The following is a 19854-nucleotide window of genomic DNA, read 5'->3' as shown; positions in this document are numbered from 1 at the left end:
GGGCTCTCGGGAGTCAGAACACAGAAAAGAAAGAGCGAGTTCGAGAGACACACCCAGAGAGAAAGAGGAAAATGGAATGAGCCTGCAGAAACTCCGGAAGATGGAGATTATCCTTCCTCCGGACTCCAAGTCCCCGAGGTGAGATGTTCCCACTTGCTGGGACTCTCCCTCCGCTTCTCCCCTAAATGCTGTTTTCCAGGCTGCATCCCCTTCTTTCCACTTGACTTGGGCCATCCCTTGGCTAGGCGAACCAAAACTGGGCACCGCACCTTCTCCCCCTTAGATACATTCATCTCTAGCCCACAGGACCCCTGCCACCAAAACTGAGGGGCCCTGTGCCGGACGCCTTGGAGTGGCAGTCAAAGCCACAGCCTTGGGAGCTCAGCCCGAATCCACGCGGAGAGCAAGGCCAAAGCACAGCCGCCCACCGCACAGCGGGGCTGCCTGGGAGCAGCTCCAAGGCGGAGAAGCTACAGGATGCTGCAGAAAGTGCACCTTCCTCTCCTAGAGGAAAGTTAGGGAGAGAAGAGACAGGACAGAGGACACCTAAAACAGAGAAAAGAGGAGGGGAAATAAGAGGAAGAGAGATGAAAACTTGGGTGGGTGGTGATATTCGAGGTCGACCAGGCCCGAATTGCCTGAAGTCCAACCCTCTCCAGTCTCCTGAATCCCCCATTTCCCCTTGAAGCCCGAAATCTGAGGCTCGATACATTCGCCAAAATGAAAGAACGCAAAATCCGCTTAAACCTGTCGGCATGCCCCTGCCCCAGCAGAGCGGCGGCGGTGGCGGTGGAGGTGCGACCCGTGGCGAGTAATGTATGCGGCAGCGGCTGGCAGCCCCAAGTAGGCCGTCGCTCCGGCCCCGTCTGCTGACCTCTGCGTGATCCCGGACTCTATGAATTATTGATGAGATATGAGCGTTGATTTCCCCTTTCAGGATGCAAACTCCATTATATTGTTAAAATGGCGATTTAATCGTTGAGAATAGCTTTGGTGTGGGTTTTTTTCCCCCAACTCATTTGCTGCCTCCTTCCTTTTCATTTAACTCTCTTAATTAAATCCTTTAACAGATTTTAATCACTTTTTGGAGGGAGGGGTGGGTGGAAGGGGTAGGCCATCGCCACCACCACTACCAAACACCGAACAAAACAATCTCCCAAACTAGAAAAAGCTTCTACCTTGGAGAAGTTCCAAGGAAGGTGGTGAGGGGTGTTCACCACTCTAAAAAGGCTGGGCTGGGCACATTTCCCGGGACCTCCGCCCATGCAGGACTGGGGCATCCTAGCTCTAACTAGGAAAAGCCAGTCAGGCCTCGGAGCCTTTAATTCCGAACCCTCCCCCAGGAGACTCGGTGTGGGCTCCCAGTGCAGAGAGTCGGTCCCACCCCTGCAGAGAAGGGTCGGGACTGAGCTTGGGGAAGACCGATGGCTCCTGTGGGGAAGGGCTCTCCAATCTGGAACCTAGGGACGCTCAGAGAGGTCTGTCCCTGCTCCTTAAGGGGCCCCTGTTTCTCCCCTCCCCCTCCCCGGCGTCCAGGCGGTGTCTGGGTTAATTAATATGGATGTGTAACAGCACCGCAGCAATCGATAAACCCCGGCTGTGGGCAGATCCCAGCCTGAAATCTGATTACTCCTAGACTCTCCCAAAATGGAGAGATTGACCAGTGGGCTCTCCCCTCACAGAAGGGAGTGGTTCTTGCCGGCTCTGCCCTCCTTGGTCGGCCCTGGGTGGTCCCCAGGCAGGGAAGCACATGGCTTGAGCCTTCTCCTCTCTGTCCCTGAGGGGCCTGAGCTTGGGGGACTGTGCGGAGAGGGCCGTCTTGCCCCTTGCTCAGAATCCTTGGCCTTCACGCCAGCATCCAGACCTCGGAGATGAAAGGAAGCCAGCGGAGAAAGGAGCTTCCATCTCGGATCGTGTCCGCACACCCTGCCCCCGCCAGTCCCCGGTGAACACACTCTCCCAGGCAGGGAAGGGTTAAGTGTCCCTGCTGCACTTATGGAGAGGAAGCCGATGAAATATGGGCCCTCAGAACTCCAGGCCCGGCCGGCTTTCCTGTTTACACTTCTTTATACTTCCTCCCACCCTGTGGCCATGAAGAAACAACACAAAACAAAACAGAATAACCAAATATAACAAAACAATCAAGTTGTCTACTGAGTGGTCGTCAGGCTGGCTTCTGGGGGAGAAAGGGAAACTGTAGGCTTAAAGCCCCACGGCTGCCTCCTCAGCCCTGCCCCAGGTGGAGGCTGTGCCTGGGCGAGGAGGCTGGGGGCGAAGATCTGAACAGATGGTACCCGCCTGAAGCTCAGAAGGTGGAGGCCTGCACCAAGGGGAAGCGGGTGGGAGAGGAAGGAGAGAAAGGTGAGAGAGAGAGAGAGAGAGAGAGAGGGAGAAGCAGCTTTCTCTTTCCCTGAGATTGTTTGAAGAAGGCAGGAGAAAAGCGTGTGGGTCTGGGGCAAGAGAGAGTTCCTTTGCGCCAGAAACCCCTTCTCACCTCTCATCCCCTCTCCCAACAGGTCCGTGCTGGGGTTCGAGGGAGACTGTTGGCCCGAGAGCCCGAAGTGGGGAAGAGGAAATCCCAGCTAGGGTGCCTTCTCCAGGACCCGCTTAAAGCAGAAGACCCTCCAAGGGTTTGGGCCTCCGCAGCAGAGATGGACACTCCGCCTGCCAGTCCGGGGCCGCTCTTTGCCATTCCGGAAGGTCTGTCTAGATACGCCTAGCAGATATCCCTGGGCCGCCTGCCCCACACACCCTTTGTTAGAATTAGCAAAACTGACGTGGGAGGGGGGAAAAAACCTCCAGGGATGCACATGACGGTCTGGGGTTCCTGAGAGAGAGAAGCAAGGGACACAGTGGGATGGAGCTTCCCAGGAGGGCCCAGGTCGGATTCTGCCCCTGCACCAGCTTCCTGTGCACCTCCCTCAACTCAGTGGGCTCACCCAGCGTGGAAGCCTGTGGAAGCTATGGCTGCGATCTTTACTAGTCTTTTCTACAGTGCTGCGAATCTTTTGGCAGAAGAGCATCCTTCCCAAGGTATACAGATGCCCCACCATTCTTGGGGAGATGTCCTTTTGGCTCTCAAAGCCTGGGAATGGCCTTCTGTAAGTCAGGCCTGGGCCGGGATTGAAGAGCTCAGGGGACAGAGAGCAGCTTGCAGCAGAGAGAGGACAGGGGGACAGAGTGGGCATGTCCGTTCACGGGCAGTGGCGGGGACCCTGTGACCCTCTCCTCGTCCCAAAGATCAGAAGCCCCTTAAGGTGTCACACGTCCAATTCAAGCACTATCCACAGGAGTTAGGAAGCTGAGGCGAGGGGCGGTGGGCTGTCAAAAGCGGGAGTGACAGGGTGGTTGACCCCACAGGTCTCCAAACTGGGGGTCAGTTTGGTGGAGGAGAGGCCTCCAGGTTTTAGAAGGGTGACTTATCCTTAGGGGGAAAAAATAAGCCCCTGAAGGTCAAATAATGAAATCCCCCCGATCTGTGGTGTCCCAGAACAAAGGGGCTTTCAGGGGTCTGGTGGAGGGAGGAGAGGAGAGCGGAGGGCAGGAAAGACAGCACCTTTCCCATTTTCTCTCCCAGCTCCTGAGTCCCCCCTTTTTTTCTCTCCCGACAGTCGAGGCCTGTTTTGTTGAGCAAGTTTGATCCATGGAAGGATTTTCCAAGGACCTGCTTAAGCATTTAAGTCCTCCAGGCAAGGGGAGAAGCTCCTTTCCTTTGCCCGCTGCTGGCCGGGAGTTAGGTTTTGGATTTGAGGGGACTACCCCCCATCCACTCCCCACTCGGAGCTCAGTACCCTCCTTAGAACCAAGCAGAAGGGTTGGCTTGGGACCAACAGGCTGAAGTGGGGTGCAGAAGAGCTACGAGCCCCATCTAGGACAACCCTGATGCGGCTGTGGTGAATCAGTGGTGCCCCTTCCATGGGGTTCAGAGATCTCAAAGCCGGAGAGTGTTTCAACGCAAGGCAGCCCACAGCAGCTACCTTCCCCTTCCCCATGCTTTTGCTCGGTTCACATGTATCCAGAGAAAAGTGCCCAGCAGCGCACCCCACACACCCCTGACAGATGACTGTCATAAAGTTTCTTTCCTGGGGGTGGGATATGTCTTTCTGAAGATATCCAGCAGTGAAGTGGCCCCCATAAGGGGGGAGCCTTCTTTCAGCAGTACAACACCCCTCCTCCTTACCCCCTAAATATCCAAGGGCACTGAAGGAACCCCCACACAAGCCCTTTTCTCCACAAAGAGTCAGACCCTACTGCAAATAAAAACCAGGCGCCCCAACCGCTGAGGCCTTATCGGACTGAGTAACCGCCTCTCACTGCAGACACCCAGCTTGTCAGATTTGGGTGCAAAAAGCAGACTGAATTTCACCCACTAATCCTACAGCCCTGCCGGAGGCATGATTTCCTTCCCCAGTTCCAAGCCCCAAATTGCGAGGGGGAAAAGCGAAAGCTGGAAGCCACTTACTGCGGGAACGCTGGGCCTCCGCCGCTGCCACCGCCTTCTGGGCTGGGAGAGCCCTCACCTACCTCTGCCCCCTTCCCCACCACAGCGAGCAGTTAAAGTGTCACTTAACATTCTGGAGAATGTGAAATATACCGCGCGGTGTCAACTCCCCAAAACCATAAAACTAACTTTATGGACCTCACGTGACTTTCTCGAGCCAGTGAGGGGTATCTGTCTGACTTCTCGGTGATTTTTACGATCTAACTTCGAGATAAAACCCCTATCCATTTGACATCTAAATGTCATAGCGACTTTTGGGATAGTTTGCTATGGACAAAGGGGGACAAAGTCAAGGGGTGAGGGGGAAGGAGGGCCCAGTAGAGCCTCCAAGGCCCTGGGCTGCCTCCTCACCAGCCTCCCCCTCCCCCCCAAGTCCTGTAAGAAGTTGGGCCAAGCTGGAAGGGATGAGCGGGTAAGTGTCCAGACTTGACTCTTGTGCTTAGGGTGGAGGCTGACTTGGATGGTGTAGGACTGGGCCCTGGCCCTGGGCCACTCTGCCTGGAGCGGGAACCAGGGGCCTTCCAGGAGGGAGCTCCATTCCTGATCAAGAAGGAGGGTTAGTTAGGCCTCTGGAGAGAGAGCGAGCACTTGATAAGTGCAAAGAAGGCTAAGGGTGAGAGAAAACCTTTGAAATCCAGCTGATTTTCTTTTCTTTCTTCCTTTTTCTTTCGTTCTTTTTTCTTTTCCTTTTCTTTCTTTTTCTTTTCTTTCTTTCTTTTTTTTCTTTTTTTTTTTTTTGCCTTAGTGGGTGGCAGAACTGAATTGGGATTTGGAGCAGGGGACAGGGGGGCTGGGTAGGCCTGCACCACTCCCAGCTGGCCAGGAGCCTCCTGCTCAGGACTTAGGCCCAAATTACTTTCCTTGAAGAGGTTTCCAGAGGCTTTGCTGACCAGCTGGTGGAAGGCCAGAGCAAAGCCCAGCTCAGCCCTTCCTTGCCCTGGCTCCATGTTGAGGTTTCTGGGCCTCTCAGTCCCCCCAGGCACGCCCCAAGCGTGCCCTGTGTCCTCAGGCCCAAGCACCGCTGACCAAGCCAGGGACTTAGGGGGCTAGGAGGGGCTTGCTGGTGGGCATCCTGCTTTCCCTTCCCTGTACCCCAGATCTACCAAGAATGGTCTAGGGTGTGCCCAGGGATGGCACAGGCACCCCCACCCCAGAGAAAAGACAAAAGGAAGGGCAATGGAGTAGGGGAAACATTTATTTGACTTCAAGGAAAGCTACAAACAAATATCAAAAGCGAATCACTGAGACAGGTCCGGCAGAGACAGATTTCACACTTAGCACAGTATCCACTCGCTCACTACAAATGTTTTGGAAGCGAAATGGGTAGGGGGGGAGGAGATGGGTCTGACCCAGACTATCCCCATATTTACAAGCTTTGGGCCCTCTACACCAGACCCACGGATTCACAGAGAAATACACAAAACATTTTACACTGAAGATTATTTTTGTTTCCGTACACTCCCAGACCAGGCCTTGTGGGGCCTACCCAGGCGGCAGGAACTCAAATATCACTATATACCTTCCCTCTTCTCAACACCATCCCCTTGGTCCTCCCTGGCCCCTTCCCACCCCAGGCCCAAGCCACTAAGAGACTTGGGCCTGGGGAGTGGTGAGGGAGGAGGAAGAGGAGGGCAGAAAGAGACACAGTCATGGACTCCATCTCGAGGCCAGCTCAGCTGGGCCCCGGCACTGCGGCAACGCCCCACCTTAACTGCTGCCCCTTAGAGAAGTTTTGAGCTGAAACTCAAAATACAGCAATCGTCCTTTTATAAATAAGTTAGGAGAACAAGATGGGGACGGGAAAGTTCACATTAAACATGCGAGTTTCTTTTCTTCCTGGAGGAAGGAGTGCAACCACAGACACGAACATTCAGAAACACTGGTGGATTTGGGGTGAGCGGAGGGGAGCGAGGAGCGTGGGGGGGAAATAATAATTATCATTATTATTAACAATAATAACAAGATTAACCAGTCCAGGAGAGAGAGTGCCACAGGAAGATCTAAGACCAAACGAAAAATCGTAACACAAGGCCGGGGCGAGGCAGGCTCGAGGGAACCAGTCCCCAGCGGGCGGCGGCAGCACGGGGAGGCTCTGAGGGGCTGGGGCTGGGGGCGGCGAGGGCAGTTGGGCCGCCCAGGGCTCCTCCCGGAGGGCTCAGGGCTGGAAGGCGCTGCCGGCTGTAGCCAGGCTCATACTTTTCAGTTTGTTATCTTTCTTCCACTTCATGCGCCGGTTCTGGAACCAGATCTTGATCTGGCGCTCGGACAGGCAGAGCGCGTGGGCGATCTCGATGCGCCGCCGCCGCGTCAGGTAGCGGTTGAAGTGGAACTCCTTCTCCAGCTCCAGGGTCTGGTAGCGGGTATAGGCGGTCCGGGCCCTTTTTCCGTCTGGCCCGGTCATATCTGGAGCAGACAGAGGAGAGCCGCGAAGCAACGTTATTCCGGTTAAGGGAGGGGGCACTGGGTGGGAGGGGGGCGTGGAGCAGGACCCAGGCATCCCCGGCCTCCAGCTCGCCGCAGCTCCAATCCTCCCCACTCCAGACGCCCCGCATCCAAGCTCCCTTCCTGCACCCCCTTCTCCTGCAGCCCCCACTTCTGCCGGCAGCGAAGCGCCCGGCTTTGTCTCTGGCTCCCTCCTGTGCCTCACCCTTGGCTGGGCTCAGGCGGCCGCTGGCCCCCGGGAGGGAGGAGAGCGGCTGCACTTTTGCCCTGGAAATTTCCTTGGCTCGCCCCTCCTTTGCTAGCGGTAGTCTCAGAATTTCGGGGGTAAGCAAGACCCTTCCCCACCTTACATAAACCTTATCCTCCATCCCAAAGCCAGTGCAGCTGGGCGAATAAAACCTAAGCCGAGCCTGGGAACAAATTATTTAAAATACTACTCCCCAACACCCCCCCCCCCCGCAGCTAAAGAGCTTCTTTGGCTCTGTCCCCTGAGCTGTAAGGACTCTCTTAGAGTCCCTCTATAAAAAAAATATATCTATATTCGAGGAAAAGCCAAGCTCTCCTTGCCCCCCCACCCCAACGCAGAGAAGGAACACCGAGAAGACAAAAAAGGGAGAGAGCGAGAATTACCATGGCTGATGTGAAGCTTCCTCATCCAGGGGAATATCTGCGGAGTCTGCCCCTCGGGCGCGGCTGTGGAGGTGGCCATGGGCTCTGGCTGCGCCCGAGCCAGGCTCGGGCTGTTTAGCTGGCTCGCCGCTTCCTCGGGCTCCGAGGACGCGCTGGCCTCGTCTATTTCGGTGAAATTGGCGCTGGAGCTGGCCGGGGTCGCCTGGTCGGAGGGGGACGAGGCAGAGGGCTTGGCGCCGTGGCTGTCGCCGTTGGTGCAGGGCAGGGACTCAGGCGAGGACAGGGAGCAGCTCGACGCCGCTGGCCTGAAGCGGGGCTCCTGGGCGGGCGCGGGGAAGGCGCGCGAGCTCTCGCCCACCGCCCCAAAGTGGCTGGAGGAGGCCGAGGAGCGGTTGACGCTGAGGTCCATCCCATTGTAATTGTAGCCGTAAGAGCCGGTGTGCATGGCAGCGGGATCCCTGTAAGAGCCGCTCAGAGAGCTGCCACTGCCATAATTTAGCAACTGATAGTCCGGGCCATTTGGATAACGCCCCGAGAAGGAGTTTACAAAGTACGAGCTCATTTGGGTGATTTTGGAGGGCTTGATTTGTGGATCGTGGTCGTTATAACCCTGTGCTTCACGATTTATGATGTATTAATGAATTATAGCGATGCACTGTACTTCGTTTTGCTATGTATGCGGCCAAATATGGGGGGGGGGGTTGAAAGGGGGATGGGGGGGCGTTAGGGAATCACGTGCTTTTGTTGACCAGTCGTAAATTCTCGCTGATGACCTCAAGAGGTAATTCATGCTCTATGGTTACAAATAATGACGATCCGAGAATCGTTAGGGCCGATTCAATGCGAGCCTCCGAGAGAGGGGGAAAAAGAAGGGGGAGAAACGGGGAGAAGGTTGGCGGCGGCCTCTGAGCAGAGCGCGCCACCTCCCGGCAATCGTCGGGAGCGCGGGCCGCAGACCGCCATGGCGGCGAAGGCTGCCTCCCTGCTGGCTCCGCGCAAACGCCGGGAGAGAAAGAAACCTGGCCTAGAGTCACCCGCAAGGTTGAATCTTCGCAGGAAGGACCCGGTTGAGCCTTTCCTCGCTTTCTTGGGAGTGTAGTGACTTCTCTTTATTTGCATTCTTCTCCCTGTCCTTATTATTTTTAACTCTAGCTGAGAGGATCGTTGAGTTGCTTTTCCCTTACTCGCGTTTTGCAAATATCCGAGTTGGGGGCGGAAATGGGGGAGAGGGTTGGAAGATATGTGTGAAAAACAGTGATTGACACGGAGGTTTCCAACCACTTCCCGCACCCCCTCGTTCTCTCCTGGTTCCTAAGGGGCTGCAGGGGCCCTTCCACTGCGCTCAGGCCCAGCAGACAGGGCCGGCCTGTGGGTTCGAAGGAAAAACTTTCGCTTCTCCTGTGTCTTTTAGAAGTTTGGAATCTGTTTCCTGACCTCCTTCTTATCCTTAGCCCAGCCTGGGGAATAGCAGAGAAGGACAGGGACCTCAGAGGCGGAGCTTGGCTGGTGCTAAGCGGCCTAGTTGTAGGGAAACCGGTGGCGGCGACCACATCGCGTCTGGGGTCTGGGTGAAAACGTGATTTCGAGAGCACGGGACCAAGGCGGGAGTCTTTAGCCGCCTCGCCAGATGCCCGCTGTTGCATCGGGAGGCCCCGCTCGAAGCCCCTCGCTGGCGTCTGGGTAGTTTCTGAATGCGCCCGGCGGCCCACACCTTCCCTGGGAAGGGGTTCTGAGGACCGGCGGTGCCATGCTGAGCGCGCTGGGCGGCCGGAGACCGCCGCAGCTGGGCCCCTTCTGCTGAACAGCTATTTTCTTTAAAAATAAAAAAGGGAGAGAGAGAAGGAGGAAGAAAGGAAAACAGCGTGCAACTTGTCGCCCGTGTGAGGGTGGGGGTACGAGAGAATGGATCGGTTTTTTTTTGTAGAGGGGGTGAGACCAAACTCCTATAACCTGGCCTCCTGCCCTCAGGTCTCCAAGGAGGAAAAAGTCGTGCCCTTCAGCCGGCGACTGCTGATGGCTTCGCATTCCCTTACTTGTCGCTGAACTCCTCCTTGAGGCAGGAAAAGGCGCCTGGAGCTTTCAGCTGAGGGCGGAGAGATATCCCGCAACCCTGATTTGGTCTCCGGAGCCACAGGCCAGGAGCAGAGGGCCAAGGCCAGCAGAGACCAGGCCGCGTGGGCAGGCCAAAGCCACGGCCTCAGCAAGCAGGAGGACCGAAAAGCGCTGCTCAGGTGCCGGACCCTCTTGGCTCCGTCTCTGCAAGGGCTCGGGCTAGGGGGCCTCGGCGGTGTCCCTCGTGCCACAGACAAACGAGCGAAAGCTAGAGAATACGGGGGAAACGGCCCTTCTCTGTCTCCCAAGTCTGAGCCTAGAGAGGCCATTCCGAGCCTCAGCACAGCCGGGGCGCAGCTCTTGAGACTGAGAAGGACCGCGCCAGCCTTTATCTCGACTGTAACTTCCGAGGTCAAGTCATGCCGGCTGGGGCCCGCCAGGCTCCAGGCTCCGCTGCGGAGTTTCCGGCACAGAGACCGCCGGGCGGTGGCGGGGGTGGGGAGTGGCAGGGAGGAGCAGAGGTGACTGAGCGGCGAGTTTTTACATCTTTATTATCATCATCATCATCATTATTAATAATATTAATATTATTACCGCAGTATTTCACGTCCAGAGCTAAGACAAGAAGACTACAAACACAACACATAGAAAATTAATAAAATAGAACTTTGTTTTCTTCTCAGGCTCCTCTTCTTACTTCTAGGTAGTGTGTGCTCCTTCCAGTGGCTTTCAGGAGGGGGTGGGGAGAGAGGTCTGGGGTCAGGGAGTCTTCGAGGCCCCCGCTGAGGGGACTGCGAAGCTACCATTGAACCGTGCTCGGGGGACATGGACGAAATGAGACGCGACACGGACAAGAGTGTTTTGCTCTGCTTCCAGGAAACATCAAGTGAGTCCAGTCCTTAGTTCTCACGCGGGGGAGCCTGATCGGGCTGAGGCGGGTTCCGCGGGGATGGAGGGGGCGCGAGGAGTGCTGGGTGGCCTCAGGCGGCACGGCCTTTCAACGCCCAGCGAGAGCTCTGCGGATGGGGGCGTTCAGGAGAGCGCTGGGCCCCGCCTGTCTTGTGCGGAAGAGCAGGTCCCCGGGCTCCCCCGCCCGCCCGCAGAGCCTCCTCGAGCTCCTCGATGCCCTCAGCTCCCCACGGGCCTCTCCCTTCGCGTCCCCCCTCCCTTTCCAGCGCCTTCACTCCGCTGGTTTTTCTTCCTCCTCCTCCGCACTGAGCTGAGATGCGCTGAGCAGTTTGCTCTCCTTTTTCCACTTCATGCGCCGGTTCTGGAACCAGATCTTGATCTGGCGCTCGGTCAGGCACAGGGCGTGCGCGATCTCGATGCGCCGCCGCCGCGTCAGGTAGCGGTTGTAGTGAAACTCCTTCTCCAGCTCCAGGGTCTGGTAGCGCGTGTAGGTCTGGCGGCCGCGTCGGCCGCTGGGCCCAAAGGAGGAACCTGTTACGCAGAGAGGAGATGCTGAGGCCTGGGGTCACCAGGGTCAGAGCCCCCTTCCTCACTCGACCCTCAAACATGGACTCCAGCCTCTACTTTCTTGTTCCCTGCAGCGCCCCCTCCAGATTCCCTCCGGGCCTCCTCGGCTTGCGCCTCCAGTCTAGACTCTCGGTGGGGGGATGGGAGGAGCAGTTTAAAATCCCACCTGAGCCTAGGGGGAGGGGCTGGGGAAGTACCGACCAGGTGTGTTTCTTCCTAGCTGCAATTTTTCCCCCCATACATGTGGCTCCCCCACCACCGTGTGATAGATTCCAGCCCTTAATCCGTAATGACGTGGATCGATCCATAGTCGGCATTAACGGCTCTCACTCTCGTGTCCCGCTAATGGACATCAATTTGGGACTTAAGGCCGACAAATAATCCAACCTGAGACCCAGGCGCCTGGTTCTCCGGCTCTCCCCTCCGCCCGCTCCCCCCTCTTCCTACTTCTAATTCTCCCTCCCTCTTCTGACTGCGACCCCTTTCCTGGTGCCACATCTTTCCCCAGCCCCCGACCCCCAGGGAAACACAGTCCGGGGGCAGACTCCACTCTCCCTTGCCAGCGTCACGGCGCCCCCCTTCCCGTGACGCAGTCGGTTTTTAATGGAACAGCCTTGGGGTGGGGAACCCGACCAGGAGAGGGGCGCAAGGGAAAGCCAAGCCCTTGGCTGCGACCCCTGACCCGAGATCCCGGATCTGGCCTGGTGCTCCAGAGAGCCCACTCGCCTCCCTGGCTCAGAGTGTGGCTGGGACTTTGCAAACTTTGTAACTCCTGAGGGCAAAAGGACAGAGCAGCAGACCCTGTGCTGGCGCCCCGTCTCCCCTTGGATCCTAACTAAGGTGCCCAGCCCGTACCCCGTGAGAGAATGGGGGCTCAGTAGTTCTGTCTCCCCGGGTGGGTGCCCGCCAGCTCCACGGCAACGACGGAGTCTCACTCACTGTTGCATGAATTCATCCGCTGCATCCACGGGTAGACGGGCGTGGAGCACTTCTGCTCCTCTGGCTCGCCAAACACGCTCTTGTCCTGCGCACAGTCGGACTTCCGCGGCTCGGGGTGGAAGGGGGGCGGCTCGTCGGCGCCTGAGAGCGCGCAGGCCGACTCCTTCTCGCGGTAGAAGGCCGGTGCCGGGCCGTAGTCGCAGGGCGCCGCTCGGCCGTAGCCGCCGCCCGCCGGCGGGTAATAGGAGGAGGCGGCAAAGCCCTTGTCCTGGCCGGGCCCGGGCCCATAGGGCGCGGGGTAGTGTCTCAGCGGGTCCGCATAGCCGGAGGAGTAGAGCGGTAGCTGGCCCAGGAAGGACTCCTGCCCGCTGGCCAGAGTGACGGGGAAGGTGGAGTTCACGAAATAGGAACTCATTGGGAGGGAGGCGCGCACGGCCGCTGCTGCTCCGCCGGGTTTATGATTTGTTGTGTTTTATAGTCCGAGCGCCGCGCCTATTAGTAGTATATCTGAGATTGGGTTTTAGCTGAGGGGGGATGGCGAGGTGCCAGTGAGGGCCAGAAGGAAATACAACCATCTGATCCAACACTGACCAATGGCAGAGGCAGGAATTGTCAAATAGCACCCAGGAGGAGCGCAGCCCGCACGAGGGACCCGCGCACAAACCTATCAACCTTTTTTCCCCCTCCTTCTTCTCCTTCTCCTTTCTCCCCCCCCCCAACCAACAACACGACCCGTCCTGTTCCACCTACGTAGGATCTGCGAAAAAGGCGTCTGTGCCTTTGAGGGAGGAGGGAGCTTTGAATTGACACCACCCCATCCCCCAGTGATTAAATAAATATATCCCTCCTTTTCCACGCAGGATAGGAAAAAGTTAATTGTGTTTTCAGAAAAGTTAACCCCTGCGTTGCTTGAGCCCCATTCCCTGAAAGGAAGGGTGGCTACTCATCCCTGAATCTCGCGAATCTTAATCAGGCTAGGGGAGAACCAAAGGGGAAGGATTATTTCTAGGGTTTTGTGTTGGTTGAAGCGGAGAAGAGTTCTCTGCTAACTAGCATCGTTTTCGGAAAGAGAGAGGCCGAGAAGAAACTGTCTCCTTCCCAGGTTTGGGAAACCATTTCCCCCCATTTCTTAGGTCTACTCTGTCTCCCCCGAGTCCCAGATTATTATTTCTGCTTCTCCACAACTCGCGTGGTCTGAGAGTAAGGTCACAGCCTGCTGCCCAGAGGACACGGAAGGCCGGGAAATGGGAGGAGTGTCTGCGCCCAAGCTTCTCCCTCTGGCTCTGCAGCTAGGCTAGGAGCTTCCCGGAGGGCTGTGCCTGCTGCTGCCCCAGCCCTCTCTCTCACCTGGTTCGAGTGTGCCCCGCTCACTCTCGGCGTGGGAAGGGGCACTGGGGACAGGGACTAGCCCTCTCCTCGCTTGGGGACAAGGAGAGGAGGTGTGAGGGGCATTCCCCCAGCCTAGGTGTGTCTGACCCCTGTCCTGCCTGCCACCTTCACCCCCAGCTCCTACCCACAAAGACAGAAGGATATCCTGGGCTACAGATTCTCAGGAATCAAGGTTGTCTCGGAAAGTGGGTATAGGAAAGAAATTGGTCTTCCTCCAATTTGGGGTCCTCAAATCCTCCTGATACTTGAGGTGATCAGAAACATCAGGAAGAGAGAGGACCTCGCACCTCTTCTAAGTCTCTCCAGAAGCTGGCGGGTGTCCTTTAAAAATGCATTATTTCCTGAGACTCGATTTTAGTTTAGTTTGATGAGGGAGGGGTGTTGGGGTTCTCCTGGGGACTCAGCAGGCAGCTCACAACTATCAGCCTGAATCCCCTCTCCAGATGCTCACCACTCTGTCTCTCTCAGCATCTGTACAGTCCCCTCCCACCCCCGTCCCTTTTTTTTGTATCACCACTTTTGCTGCCTCCCAAGCTTGAGTGAGAGCGAGAGTGTGTGTCTCCGGCTCTCTCGTCTAGAGAAAATGAACATTGAAGCCAGGTTGGAGGACTGAGCCGCAATGTGTTTCCAACATTTTAATGTGCACGTGGAGGCCAGGCAGCAAAGAGTGACAACCCTGGGACCTGAGCTGGGAATGGGCCTGGGTGTGGGGCAAAATCTGACGAAGGGGACAGGCTGAGCCTCCTCTCTCCCTTGCCCTTTGGGCTTCTTTCTGTGGGCCAGCTCTGCCCACGACAGATGGTGAAAGACACACGGGAGAGTGGTAGGGACTGGGGCTGGGGACTAAGGGTGGGGACTTGGCTGGTTGCACAGTGGCCTACAAGGCTTCCTGAACTCGGGATAACTTCTGGGCTGCCCCTTCATGGCCGAGAGGCCATCCCTTCCCAGCCAGACTCTACAGTCTTTTCATCTTTTAAGATGAAACAGTCGTTAAATCTTTTAATAAAAGTAAACTCAAGCCTCCTAACGATGGGGAATCATAAATGCTCCAATCTAGCTGTGACTGGGCCTATTCCCACAGGAGCGTGAGGAGCGTTTGGGCAAGGTGAGCAGGGTGGGGTAGTGCCTGTGTGTGCACCTCCCCCCTCCCTGCCACTGAGGCTGGGCCTTGGGCTTCAGACATCCCTGCCCCTCCCCGGCCACAGAGTCTCCATCTGGGGACTGTGTGGGCTTGCCTGTGGAGTCTGCACAAAGTAAGATTCCCCTGTGATAGAAGCAGGAAAATAATCGCCTTATCCTTAGAGTCACAGCCCCAAATTAACCTCACCTCTGCAGGTTGCCTGTGGTCACGAGATGGAGCCGCAAAGGCAGGGCCTGGGCGCCTGTAGTCCAGCATGAAAGGAAATAGCGCCTCATCGCTCTTATCTAAGCCCAGAGGTATTTATGAGCGTTTATTCCTCTGATCCGTTTGTTTGGGAGAAAGAGCAGGCAGGCAGAGCTGGGCCAGAGGCCGCCTGGTTTCTGGAGCCAGATCTCTACGAATCTGTCTGTGGTTCCATCCACTGCCGCGTCTGTCTGTCTGTCTGTCTCCAAGGGGGGAATATGTAAATACACGGCAGGCACCGCCGTCTGCCCCTCCGGGGTGCCCCTCCTGCCTCAGCGAGGAAGCACGTGTATGGAGAGGTGGATACAAATGTGCACCCGTTCTTGAGCGCACAACACAGGGATCGCTCAGAAAGCCCACACACAGGATTTGTAACTGTAGTTTTCTGTGCTGGGAATCTGCAGCCCTGCGGATGGACACACGTCCCAGCTCCCAGGGAAATGTCTCAGTTGTGCTCGGCTCAGGAGGAAAATTCTCCTCCACCACCCACCTCAGGGAGGGCTATGTGCCTGTTTGCATGTGGAGGGGAGGGGAGGCTGAGACGTTGTCCAGGCTTCCTCCTTCCTCTCAGCTACAAATCTCCCCCCCACCCCCAGCCCCAGCTCTTTGGGTCATAGGCACCTTCCCCCACCCCACTTCCAACTCTGGCTGGGGTGTGGCAAATGAAGATGTCTACCCAATTCCGATTCTCTGGGTTTGGGAAACATAAATGTCCCCAGAGGGAGTCATGTGGTGGCCCCCAGTCTTTGGGAGCTGCTTATATGGGACAGGGCCTTAAAATGGGCCGATCCAGAGCTCGGTACAAAGACCTCATTTCCATCATGCAAATGAACGACCTTGTCTCGGATCTGGAGGTGGGGAAGGCTTAGGCACTGAGCTGGCTGTCCCAGTTCCCTCCCCCCAGGTCCACCAGCACCCTAAGAGCCCTGAAGTGTTTTAACCCTCTGTACTAAACGCCTTCCCCTCCCTACCTGTCCTTTAGATTGCCTACAAGAGAAATCCTCGAGGGGCCCAATACTTTCGGGGCGCGCTCCCTCGGGGCCTTCCGCGCGGGGCCGGGCCTTCTAACCGCAGGAAAGTCACTCTCGCTGCGGAGTAGCTGAAAGGGTTGCCCCTGCGGCTCAGGCTCAGACTCCTGAGGCGCCAAAGGCGCGCGGGGGGGGGGGGGGGGGCGGCAGCCCTGGTGTTTGCTCTCAGAACGGCGGGGCCGCACGACCTCTGCAGCTCTTCCAGCTCCAGGCCAGACCCTAGTAACACCTCGGCCTGCCTGGCACCATAGGCAATTTCCTGGAGCCCCCCGCCCAGGAACCGGGGCCACAGCACCTTGAAAGGAATGGCCAGAGCTTCCTCCAGCGGCTTGAAAGCCCGAGCTAATCAGTAACCCGTGAGGCCGGGGCCAATATTCAAACGCGGCGGCAGAGGCGCGGACCCCCGCCCTCGCCACCCCTTCTGGGAAGGCGGTCCGGTTCAGCGGGTGTGAGGGGTACGGCAGGGACGGAGATCACAACGGGCTGATTCCTTAATGAGCGCTCCTCACTCCCACTCCCGGCTTTTCCCCAAAGCATATCTGTCCATTTCGCTCGAAACGATCGGGAGCAAAGGAGAGCCCGCACTCACTTTCAGACACCAACAGCTTCCGGAGAATTAGGCCCGGTGCCTCCACCACGGACCCTCCAGCCGAGGCACTGGCAGGACCCACCGGCACACCGGGAGAACACTGGCCCGGTTGTCTTTTGACAACCGAGTGGAACTGCCGGGCCGGCCGGCGCCTCCTCCGCCAGCCCCTCCCTTGGCCGAAAAGAAAACCAAATAAACCTTGAACAGCCTTGGCCTCGGATCCCGCGAGCGGCCCGGAGGATCCCCTCTCGCGCTCGCGGTGGGGGGCGGAGGCTCGCGCGCCCGGGGCCCTCTGCCCGCGGGATGCAGTTACTAGTCCTCTTTAAACACGCCCTAGGAAGAGCCGCTGTCCCGGCCAGCCACCAGGGTTGGAGCCAGGATGGAGCGGGCGAGCAGGAGGGGACACTTGTTCGCTAATCCACACACAGGCGCGCGAGGACCGGGATTCGGCGGAAAGCGACAATCTGGGCCCGGAGTCCCACGAATCCCGCCAAACCTGAGCGTCCAGGCTCCAGGCGTCGGGCACCATCCAGGCGGCGCGTCGCCCGGCTCGCGGCGCCGAAACCGCATGTCTCCAAACGGACGGTAGATGGCAGCAAACCGCATAATTTGGGTCACACAGCAAACTGTCTAAGGGATGATTTATACCCTGCCGAGGCTACAGGAGAAAAAGACCTTTAGTCTGGGTGGGTTTGGGGAATTTTCCCTTTGAGACTGGGCTCCAAGTGCCCTGGGTGCTGACCGAGAACTTCTGTGGCTGCGCGCAGCGAGGGGTCCCTCCAGGCACCCAGCCCCGGCCTGCTGGGAGGGCATCTACTTGGGCCTCCACGGGCCCCCTCCCGCGCCACAAGTGGCTGAGTCCTCTTCCCAGCTCAGAATTGAGAGGGCCAATATCCCCTTACACAGCCCCCAGACCCTGCAATCCCTAGGCAACCAGAGGCCTGAGGCTACACGCTTCTGCGTCTGGGCTTTAAGAAGAGAAAAGCAATCACCTCGTTGTGCAAACCAAACTAATTCAGTCTCTCCTGCCCTCCGCGCCCAAAGTCGCTTATCTCTTGGTTTGCAGCTTCCTCAGAAGCCCTCTCGCTCTATTTTTAATTCCTCACCTAGAGGCTGCGCCTTCTTCCACCCCACCAGCTACTTGAGGAATCTGGGTCTCTAGCCCAAAGGTTCCCCACCCCCCACCCCCTAGGAGGCCTGCCTGGGCAATGAAATCAGGCGCCGGAGGGATAGGACTAGTTTTCTAAGCTCAGCGCTAGGCAGCTTTCTAGTCCTGACACCATTAGGTCCCCTACTTGGGCTTTCTTTTCATTTTCTTCTCTTTTTTGGATTTGTTTACAAGCCTAAAACAACAACACACTAAACAGCTTCTTCACAATCACCAGGTTTGGACGCAGGAAAGTTCGAAATGTTTCAACATCAGACACACACATGGCGATTTTCTCCGCGGAAATCCACCCCCCACACACACACCAATAAAACACAAGTACTGTAATAGAATCAATATTGCACAGAAACCAACACACTGTGACCTACCGCATTAAAAACCACAAAATTGTCTCCCTGCAGAGCGAGGCTCCCTCCTGTGGGAGTGGCGAGAGACCTGGGCATTGTCGGGCAGGCTTCCTGGGGGTGTCCCTCGATCTGGGTGCCTCCACTTACAGCCCTTTAATTTCAGAAATGTCTCCGTAGGGAGGTAAATGAGCATTTCTCTGTAAATTGTTCTTTCTGTCTCTCTCTCTAGCCGCCTCCTAGCCCTCGCTGGCCTCTTTGGAGATTCCAGGCCCTCCAGAGACCAGGACGTCCCTCAGGCCACCGCCCCTCATGCCAATGCAGCAGGGAAACTGCCGATACCTGAACCGGGCAAGAGAACAACACGGGGGGCAATTGGGGGAGGCGGAAACGAGGGAGGGAGGGAGGCACGGTGGGAGGGGGTGGGGCACAAATCCACCGAGGCCGCAGCGACCGGCTTCTGCGGGTGCCCTGAAGCTCAGACACCCCCATCCTCTCTTTGGCGACCCCCTCGCTTGAGCCTCTCCTCCCAGCTTACAGGCGACTGCGGCCTCTTTCTGTCCGTGGCCTCTTTCAGTTCCTCCTCCCATCTTCCCTGCCTCGGCTCTCCCTCCAGGAAGCGGCCACCCTTCTCTCTGCCACCGAATTTCCTGGGAAGCCTCTCCCTGTAGCACCCAGAGGTGGGGTTCAGCCCTGTCTTGGACAGGGGAGGGGGGAGACAAACCGAAGCCCCACCTACAAAAATCAAAGCAAAATAATAAGAAGAGAATTGTAGAATCTCCCTTACCTTTGCAGACCTCGAGGTTTCTTTCCTCCGATTGAAAGGGGTGGGGAGGAAGGAGGGGGGAGAAAAAGAGCGTTCGGTTTCTGCTTCATCTTCCATATAATATTGTCCCAACCTGAGAGCCGTCGCTTCCCCTTCTCCGACTTGGGAGAGAGGGTGTTTCGCTTTTCTGATATTTGCATAGAAAATGAAGTAAGTTCTGGCTTTGAAAAATGGTATCAGGCTGCAGTCCTGGGCAGATTGTCCATTTGCCCTCCATGATGACTAAAATCCCAGCTCAGCAAAGAAATTAACTTAGGAATTTAAATTATTTTTGGTTCTCTCTTTTGTGTAATTCCCACCCCTCCTGCCCCCTCTCTCTCTCTCTTCTTTCTTCTCCCCCTCTTTCTTCCTCTCTCTCTCTCTTTTGCTTTATCAAACTGATACTCAAGTATAAAAATATCAAGAGGCTGGAGCCCTGAAGGACGACAGTGCTCCGACCTAGGTGTGGTGTCCAAAAGAATGCTGCATTATAACCACCAGGGAAATGATAAAAAGTTCATGTTCACGATCGCCCGGCCACATGACCGGCGCCGGCCAATCGCTGGATTCAACCACTCATAAACTTCTATCACAAAGTTGTAAATTTTCATAAAACAACAAGGAATTTATTGCATTTCTTCATGGCTGCTCCACCAGCAACCCTTTTCTCAGTCGCCATCTTCTTTTCTTCTCCTCCTCGCTTTTTGGGGAAACCCCAGTCTGAAAAGGAGTCAGATTTGGGGTGCAGGCCATCAGGTTGAGGAGCCCCAAGGGTCCAGCCTGGAAAGGGGGTTCTTTTTGGAACCTCCCTATTCTCACAGGAACTCTGCCCTCTCTTCTAGTAAAAAATCACCCCCAGTTCCCCGCACAGGGTCTGTTCCAAGGCAATTTTGGGGTGAGTCCGGGGCAGCAGCTGGTGTTCAGAGTTGCCACTCGCATCAAGGCAAAAGGAAAGCTTCCGTGCCCCCCTACTCCTCTGAACGCCCCTCTCGTTCTTAGCCCTATTGACGGCGGGACCCCCACCTGTGAAGCGTAGGGCTTTGCGGGTGTGGGGGCTGAAGGCTCCCTAGGGCTTAGCTTTCCCCCAAGGAGGTAAGGAGGCCCTGA

The 19854-nt window shown here is 56.8% G+C and overlaps 3 protein-coding genes and 1 long non-coding RNA gene across 8 annotated transcripts in view; 1 reads left to right on the top strand and 3 right to left on the bottom strand.

The window, feature by feature from the left end:
- The window catches only part of HOXB3 (homeobox B3), a 55340-nt gene extending 36541 nt beyond the window's left edge, over positions 1-18799 (bottom strand). For 2 of the 3 annotated variants that reach the window (XM_028522084.2, XM_036033812.1), the window contains exon 1: positions 18730-18799. The gene's annotated coding sequence lies outside the window, so the exon portion shown is untranslated. Of the gene's footprint in view, positions 1-4462; positions 4571-18729 lie in introns of those variants that run through there. The other variant, XM_028522086.2, reaches the window with a different exon arrangement.
- On the top strand, positions 4552-10303 carry LOC118502217. The gene is made up of 2 exons (XR_004904918.1): positions 4552-4913; positions 9542-10303. It is a non-coding gene; the product is annotated as an uncharacterized LOC118502217 (long non-coding RNA).
- HOXB5 (homeobox B5) lies at positions 5679-9546 on the bottom strand. The gene is made up of 2 exons (XM_028522089.2): positions 7574-9546; positions 5679-6904 (listed from the first exon to the last, which is right to left on the bottom strand). The coding sequence occupies exons 1-2, from the start codon at positions 8133-8135 to the stop codon at positions 6657-6659; spliced, it is 810 nt and encodes a 269-aa protein (XP_028377890.1). The 5' UTR covers positions 8136-9546; the 3' UTR covers positions 5679-6656.
- Positions 10160-18817, bottom strand: HOXB6 (homeobox B6). Of its 3 annotated transcripts, XM_028522098.2 has the most exons (4): positions 18730-18817; positions 14757-15008; positions 12041-12532; positions 10160-11065 (listed from the first exon to the last, which is right to left on the bottom strand). In XM_028522098.2, the coding sequence occupies exons 3-4, from the start codon at positions 12453-12455 to the stop codon at positions 10806-10808; spliced, it is 675 nt and encodes a 224-aa protein (XP_028377899.1). In that variant the 5' UTR covers positions 12456-12532; positions 14757-15008; positions 18730-18817; the 3' UTR covers positions 10160-10805. The 3 variants fall into 3 exon arrangements, with proteins under 3 accessions (XP_028377899.1, XP_028377898.1, XP_028377895.1); XM_028522097.2 differs by lacking the exon at positions 14757-15008; XM_028522094.2 differs by lacking the exon at positions 14757-15008 and having other exon boundaries at positions 12041-12564; positions 18730-18813.
- Between the last annotated feature and the right edge of the window lie 1037 nt (positions 18818-19854).

This window comes from Phyllostomus discolor, chromosome 8 (assembly GCF_004126475.2).
Source record: "Phyllostomus discolor isolate MPI-MPIP mPhyDis1 chromosome 8, mPhyDis1.pri.v3, whole genome shotgun sequence".
Lineage (NCBI taxonomy): Eukaryota > Metazoa > Chordata > Mammalia > Chiroptera > Phyllostomidae > Phyllostomus > Phyllostomus discolor.
Note: the sequence above shows the minus strand (reverse complement) of the source record. Positions and strands in the feature narration are given on the sequence as shown.

What these genes read in the sequence shown, in the direction of transcription:
- HOXB5 (XM_028522089.2), bottom strand. Translation starts at nt 8,135, where the DNA reads ATGAGCTCGTACTTTGTAAACTCCTTCTCGGGGCGTTATCCAAATGGC. An exon ending in GAAGCTTCACATCAGCCATG is followed by an intron (nt 6,905 to 7,573) that starts GTAATTCTCGCT and finishes TGTCTGCTCCAG; the next exon opens with ATATGACCGGGCCAGACGGA.
- HOXB6 (XM_028522098.2), bottom strand. Translation starts at nt 12,455, where the DNA reads ATGAGTTCCTATTTCGTGAACTCCACCTTCCCCGTCACTCTGGCCAGC. An exon ending in GCGGATGAATTCATGCAACA is followed by an intron (nt 11,066 to 12,040) that starts GTGAGTGAGACT and finishes TCTGCGTAACAG; the next exon opens with GTTCCTCCTTTGGGCCCAGC.